This window comes from Petaurus breviceps, unplaced genomic scaffold (genome assembly GCF_028583685.1).
Source record: "Petaurus breviceps papuanus isolate PSGF00001 unplaced genomic scaffold, PetGlider_PUasm1.0 90625, whole genome shotgun sequence".
NCBI classification, from domain to species: Eukaryota; Metazoa; Chordata; class Mammalia; order Diprotodontia; family Petauridae; genus Petaurus; species Petaurus breviceps.
In genome coordinates, this window is record NW_027187289.1 from 5,816,771 (window position 1) to 5,828,458 (window position 11,688).

Here is an 11,688-nt window from a genome sequence, read left to right on the forward strand (position 1 = left end):
TTCCTTCCTTCCTTCCTTCCTTCCTTCCTTCCTTCCTTCCTTCCTTCATTGAACTCATCCTTACCAGGTAGTCAATAAATGCTCATTGAATTACATTAAATGGAAAGATTGTTTTTGTTCATCCGCTGCTTTCATGTGCCTTTTCTAATTTCATAATCTCAGCACCCCTGTGAGATAGTTAGGACAGATATTATTGGACCTACTTTATAAAGAGGTAAGCTGAAACTCAGATTAATCGACTTGCCTAAAATCACACAAAAAGTAAATGGCAGAGATGGGATTTGAGCCCAGGTCTCTTAACTCAAAGTCTAGTTCCCTTTCCATAAAGCTACATTGCTTTTGATCTTTGGAGCATAATTTCTGTTTTGGAGAGGGTTGAGAGGTCATGAGGATCAGAGAAAATGTGTGGTCCTCCATCTTATTGTTCACATGACCCATAAGTTCCATAGTATGTCTTTGTTCTTCATGTGCCACTACATTGCCTTTTAAATAACTTCTGGCATTCTTCTCTGATTAAAAAAAATGTTTCTACTTCTACCATGAGTCAAATGGCATAGTGAATAGACTTTCTACTCCCCGCCCCCCATTCAGAAAGCTATGGATTCAGGTTATGCCTATGACATACCCTTTCTGTGTGATCATGGGCAGATGATTGAACATTTCAGTGATTACTAGGAGCTCTAAAATTCTAAATTGCAGAGAATTTGATGACATATATCAAGGGCGGACACTTTGATACTGTAAGTACTTTACAAGAATGAAATAAAAGGTCCAGACCACCCTCTCCCACCCATCTCCCACCAAAATTTCATTGCTCAGTGCAAAGATGCTATTAATTTGAACAGCATTAAAGATTCACAGCAAAGAAGATAACTTTAGAATAGAGCATATGATATTTGAAATGTTTTGGTCTATGTCCCTTCCAACACCCACTCAGTTAGCTTCCCCTTTTAACTAGCTGTCAGGCTATTTCATTTGCTTTATCCAAGAGCAAGAAGAGCTGGTTATGAACATCAGATAACAATTGTCTGCCATTAAATATGGATTTAGGTATGCTACAGCAGTAGGTGCTTTTCAGTCCTTTTGCTTTAAAAGAATGGTACCTGCCACTACTAATAATCTTCAACAGTAATTTTCTCGATATCCCTATGAGCAGTCAAAACTCTGTGTGTGTGTGTATCCATCCTCATAACCACTATGAAACTGCTTAAAACTGTTTTTTCCTTTTCTGCTGTCATTGTAAGTCTTTTGTTTAAATCTCTTGCTTAATAGAGAGTAAAGTTGCTTTTCTGATATCCAGATTGACCTTTTATTATTTAATTTAGTCATGAAAGTATTAGCTTTCCCAGAAAAGACAGCATGTTCTTTCTTTGTCCAGCTCTCTGACAGCAGGTCTAGCTGTTCCCAAAATGCAGCCTCCCACTTCCAAGCATTTTGAGGCCACTGGACCCTAGAAACCTGTAAAATCTTTTGTACCTTAAAAGGCTGTTTATCTATCTATTTAACTTAATCCACTTTTCCTTTTCTCAAAACAGGATGGTAGAGTTGGTAATAGCATGGGGATATCTTAAGGTAGATTTTGGAGAAACAAATGTTATATCTCAATTTTTTTTTTCTTTGAAATGGACCTTTTATTCTAAGGACTGATTATTCTGAGATATTTTTCAAAAGAATCCAGACTTTAAATGACTTCATTTTCTAGGCCCAGGTGATCATATTTACATGTTACTTAAACATTGTATGTAGAATTAATGATCACATTTTTTAAGACCTTAGAGATCAGAGCTGAAGGGGACCCTAAAAACTTTCAAGTCCATCCCCTTCATCTTACAGATGGAGGCACTAGTCTTTGGTGAAATGATTGATTTGTCCAAGGTCAAACAGTTGGTAAGTGGTAGAACCACATTTGAAACCCAGATTGTACAGTTCCAAATCCAGTATTCTTTGCATAACACTGTACAATTCTACTTTTCATTTAATTAAAGTAAGGGAATCTGGGGATTTTATTGGGCATGAAATACAATATAAATAATCAGTATTTCATGGTCAGAACCAGAAAAGCTAACATGAATTTAGACTACTTTAAAGAAAGGTACCATGTACAGCTAGTCAAATAACAACTGCAGTATTGTATGAAGTTCTGAATGCCATATTTTAAGATTAAATAGATTAAATGTGATTAGATAGATTTAATAATTTGATAAATTAATAATTTTATAAAATAGATTAAATTTAAGATTAAATGATTAAATAGAATGCGTGTAGAGAACATAAAACAGGATGATGAGATTAAGGACCATGCTTCATAGATATACATTGGAAAAATTAGGAATGTTTGATTTGATGATGAGAAGAATGATCTTCAAGTATTTGAAGAAAAATTATGTTGAAGAGTAATGAGCCTCCTACCTTTACCTTTCAAAATTCTTTGACTTTGTCCATCTGTTCTCTATGAAAGTTCTGGGCTCCTCAGAATAGTTGTAACCTAACTGCAGCTTCAGAGGTACTCTTGGAAAAATTTCCCACATCCTTACCCCAGATTTACCACCTCTTGTCTCCAACTACATAGTGGAGAGAGGATACACCCTGAGAATAGGCTTTCTGCTTGAAGCAATGACCAGTGAGGAGAACCATGCTTCCATCTCTTCATTTTAGGTGACATGAAGCTAGACAAAGAAAATGAGTAAGCCTGACTGGTTTATTAATTCATGGATATCATCTTTCTCCCCAAACTACCCTTTCTCTAAATATACTTGTTATTTTTGAAGGTACCGCTATCTTTCCGATCACTTAATTTCACAATCTTGGTGAAAGGTTTAATTGTTCACTAATCTTCATCTCATATATCCAGTATCACCATATCATTCTACACCTATTACCTCTTCACAGAGCCAATGTACTTATTTGGGCCCTCATCACCTCTTGCCTATATTATTGTAGTAGCCTCCTAACTGATCTCCCTGCATCGTTTCTCTCATCTTTGAGCCTTTCTCAATGACTTCTAAAGTGATTTTTCCACTGACCATCTCACTCTCCTACTTAATAAACTCCAGTGGTTTCTTTTTCACTCTAGAAGAAAATCTAATTTCATTTTTATCTCATTCCCCCCTTCTCTAATCTTCAACCATTTCCGATCTATTAGTACTTTCTCTGCTGCATAGATACTCCTAGGTCTCTGCCCTCCTTAAATAATCCCCACTATAACTCCAAGTCTCTACTTCCTATTATTCTATTTCTTTCCTTTGCTCAGCTAAATCCATAAAAAAAGGGCTAACCTAGGTATCTCTACTTTCTCTCCTTTTACCATACTCTAAGTCTTTTGTAATCTGGCTATCAATTTCATTACTCAACTAAAACTACTCTCTCCAAAGCTGCCAATGATGTCTTTTTTTAAAATATTTTTTTCAATTACACATCAAAATTTTTTAACATTTAATTTTTAAAAATGAATTCCAATTTTTTCTTGTCCTCCCATCCAACTTTCCTCCCTCATTGAGAAGGTCACTAATTTGATATAGTTTATAAATCTGCAGTCATGCAAAACTTATTTCCATATTGGTCATATTGTGAAAGAAAACAGACCTCCTTGCCCCCAAAAAAGTTTTTTTAAAGGTATGCTTCTCTCTGCATTCAGACTCTATCAGTTCTTTCTTTAGAGGTGAATAGCATTTTACATCATAAGTCCCTCATAATTCTTGCATCATTATATTGCTTAGAATAGCTAAGCAACTCACAGTTGATCATTGTATAACATTGCTCTTACTGTGTATATTGTTCTGGTTCTCCTCACTTCATCTTGCATCAATTCATGTAAGTCTTGCAAGGTTTTTCTGAAAGTATCCTGTTCTTCATTTCTTATAGCACAATAGTATTGCATCACAATCATAACCCACAACTTGTTCAGTCATTCCTCAATGCATGGGGATCCCTTCAATGTCCAATTCTTTGCCATCACACAAAGAGTTGATATAAATATTGTTGTACATGTAGGTATTTTCCCCCTTTTTGTGATCTCTATGGGATATAGATCTAGTAGTGGTATTTCTGAGTCAACAGGTATGCATGGTTTTATAGCCTTTTGAACATAATTGCAAATTATCCTCTAGAAGGGCTGGGTAAGTTCACAACTCTACCAGCAATGGATTAGTATCTATCCCAATTGTCCCAGCTCCCTTCCAGCTTTTGTCATTTTCCTTTTCTATCATATTAAACAGTCTGAAACATGTGAAGTGGTGCCTCAGAGTTGTTTTAATTGCCATTTCCTAATCAATAGTGATTTAGGGCATTTTTATATGACTATTGATAGCTTTTATTTCATCTGAAAACTACCTGTTCATATCCTTTGATCAATTGATGAATGACTTATATTCTTATAAATGTGGCTCAGTTCTCCATATATTTGAGAAATGAGGATTTTATCAGAAAAAAAATGCTTTTTATGCTTTTTTTGAAACTTGCATTTGAAAATTAAATTTTCTCTTCAGCTCTGGTCATTTTGTCAGGAATCTTGGAAATCCCTCTATTTCATGGAATATCCATTTTTCCCCCAAATGATTTTGCTGGATAGGTGATTCTTGCTTTTAATTCTAGGCTCTTTTACCCTCCAGAATATCATATTCCAAGCCCTCTCATTCTTTAATATAGAAGCTGCTAAATCTTGTGTTTTCCTGACTCTAGTTCCATTGATACTTGAATCATTTCTTTCTGGCTGCTTACAATATTTTCTTCTTAATTTGGAGAGCTGCAATTTGGCTATAATAATCTGGGGAATTTTCATTTTGGTATCTCTTTCAGGAGGTGATCAGTGGATTCTTTCAATTTCTGTTTTACCCTCTGGTTGTAGAATATCAGGATGATTTTCCTTGATAATTTCTTGAAATGTGATGCCCTGGCTCTGTTTTTCATCCTGGCTTTCAGGCAGTCCAATATTTCTTAAATTATTTCTCCTTAATCTATTTTCTAGGTCAGTTGTGTTTCCAATTAGGTATTTCACATTTTTTTCTATTTTTAATTTTTTTCATTGTTTTTATTTTCTTCATGTCTTATAGAGTTTTAAGCTTCCACTTACCCAATTCTAATTTCTAAGGAAATATTTTCTTCATTGAACTTTTATATCTCATTTTCCATTTGCCCAACTCTTTTTTAAGGAGTTCTTTTCTTCATTAAATTTTTGTACATTTTTTGTGATTTTGTCAAATTTGCTTTCTAAGGAGTTCTTTTTAATTCCTTTTGTGCCTCTTTTTTTACACTTTATACTATTCTCTTTTTTTTAGGTGTTATTTTCTTCAGTATTTTTGCCTCCTAATTTTACCAAGCTGTTGACTTGACTTTTTTTCATGGTTATTCTCGAATTACTTTCATTTCTTTCTCCAATTTTGTCCTCTACCTTTCTTATTTGATGGTTAAAATCCTTTTCGAGTTCTTCTAGGAATTCTTTTTTGGACCTGAGACCAATTCAAATTTTCTTTAAAGCTTTGGATGTAGCAGTTTGGACTTTGTTGTCTTCTGAGTTTGTGTTTTGTTCTTCCTTGTCACCATAGTAGCTTTCTATAGTAAGGCTCTTTTTATGTTGTTTGCTCATTGACTTTTAACTATGTGAAAATTGTGTTTAACTCCTGGGTTGGAGGAGGCACTATGCCAAGCTTTAATTTTTTTGTGTTGCCGTTTTCAGAGATAATTCTGGGGGGGTCTGTAAGCTTTCAGTTCCTTCAAGGTGGTATGATCTAAGGAGAAGTGTGGTTACTGATGTCCTCTCCATTGCTCTGGTCTATGAGCAACCATGAGTGCTCTTTTCTGCCCTGAAACTGTCACCAGGGACCCTGCTTCACTGTAGATGCCAGATGTAAGCATGCTAGTGTATCTCCTCATCCTGGACTGCCACAAGGAATCAAGTACAAGTAATGAAACAGAGTCATGTATCCAGTGTCAGAAAAGGGTCCCATGTAATCTCCTTCTGATCAATTTCTTGCCATCTATGACCGGAGAACTCCAAAATCACCCCCTGCTTCTCTTTTCAGTCATAACCATGGCCTCCTGCTGGCTTGCTGGTCATGATCTGCTTTGGACTATGCTCCACTTCTACCCCAGTGTGACAGACATTTCCTGTTTATCTTCTATGTTATCTTGGAATAGAAATTTGTTTTAACTTGTCCTTTTGTTAGTTCTGCCACTCCAGAATTTTTTTTTAATTTTTTTTAAAGCAATTGGGGTTAAGTAACTTGCTCAAGGTTACATGGCCAGGTGTTTTTGGGTGGGTGCTAAGTGTCTAAGCCCAGATTCGATTCCAGGTTATCCCAACTCTGGGGCTGGTGCTCTTACTTGCTGTGCTACCTGGTCACCCCACCGAATTTGTTTTGAGGTATGATGTTAACTTTTTTTAAAGGGGAATTTGGGAGAGCTCAAGGAAGTTCCTGCTTTTACTGCACCATCTTCACCAATGATCTCCAAATTGAAAATTCTAATGCTATCCTCTCAATTCTCATGCTTTTTGACCTTTCTGTAGCATTTGAAATAGTTGGACACCCTCTTCTGAATATCTTCTCCTCTCTGAGTTTTTGCAATTTCTTTCTCCTGTTGTCTTCTTATTACTTCTCAGTTTCTTTTGTTAGATCATTATCCATGTCACAGTTACTAGCTATCAATACACCCACAAGTTTGGTTCAGGATCCTTTAGCCTTTTCCTTCTAGACTATCTCAAGTGTTGACCTTACCAGTTCCATGGGTTGATCTACTATGTAGAAGGTCACTAGATTTATATATCTAGCTTTGTTTTATCTTCTAAAGTCCAGAATCACACCATGAACTGCCTATTACATATTTTAAATTGGATATTACAGGTGACTTGAAATGAAAATATCCCAAACTGGACTTGCCATCTCTCTCTTCAAACCCATACCATTTCAAAAGGTACATTTGACTATTGAGGATCCCATTATCCACTACCTCACCTATATTACTACATCTTGTGATTTCATTCTCCACAAAACTGCCTTCTCTCTACTTACATAATTGACTACCATGTTTTCAGCCTTTGTCATCTCTTGCCTGAATTATTGCAATAGTCTTCTAATTGAACATCTTCCTTCAAGACTTTTCATTCAAATTCATTCTACATACAGCTGCCTGAATGATTTTCCTAAATCTGACCATGGTGTTCCCTTTTTCCTCTAGAATTAAATAGAAATTCCCCTCTCTAGTGCTGGAAACTCTTCCTTTCTTGGTCCCTTTCTACATTTCCAGTCTTCTCAAGCCTTAATCCCTTCCATGCATTCTACATTCCAGGCACACTGGCCTATTTGCTGGTCTCTACAAATAGCTCTTCAGCTCCCCTCTCTGCCTGGTGTGCTAAAAGAAAACCAGCACCACTGCCTTTAAGGTCTATGATGTAACTCAAAGCCCCAAATCAAAGTCCAACTTATTTAACATCCACAGGAGTAAATATAAGGGTCTTAGTGGGAATTAAGGAATTTCCAGTTGCAGTCATTTTGCTTTCCTTTGTGATACCAATTCCTTTCAAGTGCATTAGATCCTTAGAGAAGGGAACATCCTTTGCTCCAGGGTTTTTTATTGATCTTATGAACATTTCATATAGAGAGATTTTAACTCTTTCCTAAGCCTAGGACAGCTATTCTGCAAGATCTTGGATTCTATGCCGGTTTTAGCTTAGTCTGTTTCTTAAGCTTCTCAACCAAATGATGAGTGGGGCTCAAAAGGCATAAACATTGACAGCAAAACAATTTGGCTCCTATTTCACAAAGTCATCCTTCTCAGCAGAATTTAAGTGTCAAAAGGACATAGAAGGAAAGATACAACCATTAAGATAATCAAATTCCAAACCATAACCATCCTGTATATTGCTTTTTTTTAGAACCTAAGGGAGCTAATTAAACTGGATTTCTCTCATACTGACCAATTAAGAATTTGTCTATCAAAATATTGATTTTATCCAGTATGATTGAATTCCTTCATCATCATAATTAAATAAAATACATTTTTAAGAAATTTAACATTAAACAAAATGCATTTTATCTCTATTTTTAACATTTCCAAATTAAGACATTGATTCACAGAATGCTTATTATTTGAATAGAAACAACTTCTGATTAAAAAACAAATCTGTGCTGTTTTAAAGGTCATGGGCAGTGTAACTGTGGAAGATGTGACTGCAAAGTAGGCTGGTCTGGGAAAAAGTGTGAGCATCCCCTTTCCTGCCCATTGTCTGCTGACGATAGCATCAAGAAGTGCCAAGGAAGCTCCAATTTGCCCTGCTCTGGAAGAGGTCAGTAAAGTCATCAAAGCTTTTTCAGTTCCTTTTCACTGTGTGTGTGTGTGTGTGTGTGTGTGTGTGTGTGTGTATTCTCTCCCTCTTTCTTGTCTCTGTCTCTCCCTTTCCACATATATGTACACATGCACACACATATACGATATGTGTGTATACACATACAAACATGCATGTATACACATACATACATATTCATATATACACACACACATATATATTGCTTCCTTCAAAAGCAAATGAGCTACCTTGTTAATTCATCATGTAATGACACTCAATCACATTCCTACACCACAAATTACTCAAACATTATTCAATTTTAGACATCTTCTTAGTTTCCAGTTGTTTTTTTTCTTTTTTGCCACCACAAAAAGATTGTCTATAAATGTTTTTCGTACATAAAAGACTCTTTCTTTGTTCTCTTTTGGATATGTGTAGCAGTGGTAGAGCTGATGCAAAGGGCTCTGCCTGAAAGGAGATTTGCATTTTTCAGAACTAATAAAGAGTTAGATCTACATGAGTGAGAATACATAGGGGAAAAACATACTCATCAACTATACTTTGACCTTTGAACCTCTTCCTTTTCTATTTGTTTCTCAACCCACTCTCACATGTTGCTATCTCTCCAGGCCATTCTCCCCTTTGGCTTCTGGCATATTTCATTCACTTTTGTGTTGAATGATTGTTTGTGTGAAGGATTTTTAAAGTTCATGTAAGATCAATTTTGATGTTGATAGATGTGTGCTCTCCAGCCAGAGCATATGAATGACAGTACCTAATTGTCCTAGTGACATTTCTGAGACCTTAGAACATTGCTTGTGGAGCTTACTGTCTTTGGTAAAAAGCTTTGTCTAAAACAGATATTTATGAATTGGCATCTGCTCTAGAGGAGAGCTTGAAGTCCCAGGTGTGTTCCAAGCATTGGATCAACACAAATTGGAGGCCAGAGAAAAATCCATCCAGGAAGAAAACTAGTTCCATTCTTTTTGATTTATCAAAATGTGAAATGTGGTTTCATCTCTCAGTTAGAATAGAAAAGTAAATGTGAAATGGACTTTTGCAGCAATGAGTAATTGAAGTTATTACAAATGTTACCCACTGAACTTGTTGATAGGGAAAGCTGTTCTTTACCTCTATGTAGGACCTTCAATTTCACTTTTATCTGGGTTTCCTTATTAATATTATTTATGCTACAATGCTCAAAATCTCTGTATACTTTCTGTGCTTAATAGGCCCACTATAATTTCCCCATACTCAAATTTATACCAAGAGCACGAACCATGCCATTATTTCCATGCACATAAAATTAGCATTCTTTTATAGAAACAACTAAATATAGATTTTAATCAGTTTTCTATTTTACCTTTGTTTTTTCCAATGCAATTTCAGTGGATTTGATTCTTGGGCTGCTATTTGTAAAGTCAAAATTTGTTTTTTAGTGGCAGAAGAAAATGCCTTATTGAAAACTTGTTCCTTTAATAGTATTTGGAACCATTTTATTAGGAATTTAGAAGCTTGTTGGGGGGAATAATTCATTTTGCTTAAGAGTATGGCTTGATTCCCATGAAAATTCTGGTCTCTGAAAGTTGCTTTGTGTTGCTTTTTATGTGAAATATGGTGATAGGAGAAGAATTTGGAAATAGTGACCTCTAATTGGGTGAGGGTGAGACATGACTGGTGGAGAGTCAGTCTGTTCCACTGGTATTCTTAAGCTGTTAGGAGAGTGTGAGGAATACTTCAGGAATGCTGGGTAGACCTCTACATGTTCAAATTATTGGATGGTTTTAATAAAATCCCACAGAATGGGTAGGATGGGCATGGCTGACTTGAACTTGGGAAGGTACTTCCAAAGCAAAGAGATCACAAAAACATTTGAGTATTTTAGACGTCTGATTAGAGATGGTCTGAGTACAAAAGACCTGTAAAGAAAAAAGCAGTGCACAGTATTCAGGCTAAACTTGAGTTTGTAGTTTTGTGTAATATATGACTTATGATATACCATTTTAGTTATGGGACAGAAGAAATAAACATAACTGGAAATTTTACATGATAACTTCAAGCTGAGGAGACAGAAATTCTCTTTTGTTTCATTTAAAAAAAAGAGAGAAAACTTGGGAAGGCCTAGAACATTGTTGAATGGATCTTTTGTGGCATATTTATGAGTAGATATGAAGAAGAATTTGATAGGATTGGCATGGTTGGACAATGATGTCCATCAAAGGAGGGTATACCCATATTTATCATATCGTAGAGCTACTGGGGTATTGGAATAGTTTTTTTTTTTAAATACTGTTCTTGAAATCCAATTTTTTTTCATTTTAGATAGGATCCAAAAATGGGGGGAAGATCATAAAATATCAGAAATTCTGATAGGAATTCTTCACAGGAAAAAAAAAAACATTTGTTTTAAATTTATAAAGATAGCAATTCACCCTTTATTCCTAGATAATTGGAATTTTTCACATATGACAATATGCAGATACATGTGGGCTTCACATACTGTTTCATAAACTTCTACATAGAAAAAGTCAAACATTCCTTTATGTCTGTCCAAGACATATTTTTTGGCACATCTTTCTAATAGTGCCAGGAACTTATTTTGCTATTATACTGAAGTTATGCATCACTATATTTTATTATAAAAATGTTAGGAGTGAGTACACACCATTATTGCTTTGCATTTTTATAGCTCCTTTCATCTGAGCCTCTTGAAGTATTTTACAAGCAAATAATTACCTTATCCTTTTTTCTGACTGGGAAATTGAGGCATAGAGAAGTTAAGTGATTGGCCAAGGTGCCATAACAAATTGAAACAAATTCAAGAATGAAAACCAAGAACTTATGATTGCCAGTCCAGTCCTCAGACCAATGGATATTGCTTCTTTCTGTGAGACACATCACTACACCTGCAAAACTCCTTGGCACAGGGTATTTTTTGAAGCAAATGGCTAAATTGGAAATTTTTTTAAAGGATTAGATTTACTGTTTATGAATGAAAAAGGCAGCTGCAGTTACACTAGCGAAAAAAGCAATTACAAGGCCCATCAATTCTCATGCTTCAGAGCCTCATCTGCACACCAGCTGGGGGTCAAGGAAGAATTCTTCTCTTGGTAGAGTTGTGTATAGTGATTCTGGAATTATTCAGGTAATGTTACAGAGGATGGAATTCTAGATTATCTGTTTCTGCCAGCAGGTGGTTATAATAGTGACAAAATCACTGGATTTGGAATCAGGAGATCAAGCTATTTGCTACACGCGTGACCTTGGACAAGATACTGAATCTCTTTGGCTTTCACTTTTCCCATCTGTAAGACTGTACTAGATAACTGCTTAGGTCTCATCCATATCTATCTTAAATTTAGCTTAATTTATATTTCACTGTTTAGAACATAAGTTATTTGAGGACATGA

The 11,688-nt window shown here is 35.6% G+C and overlaps 1 protein-coding gene across 1 annotated transcript in view; it reads left to right on the forward strand.

Annotated features, from left to right (window-relative positions):
• Positions 1 to 11,688, forward strand: part of ITGBL1 (integrin subunit beta like 1) — a 385,210-nt gene that overhangs the window by 205,168 nt on the left and 168,354 nt on the right. The window contains exon 7 of the mRNA XM_069064205.1: positions 8,132 to 8,278. Coding sequence (XP_068920306.1) covers positions 8,132 to 8,278 — 147 coding nt within the window. The remainder of the gene's footprint in view (positions 1 to 8,131; positions 8,279 to 11,688) is intronic.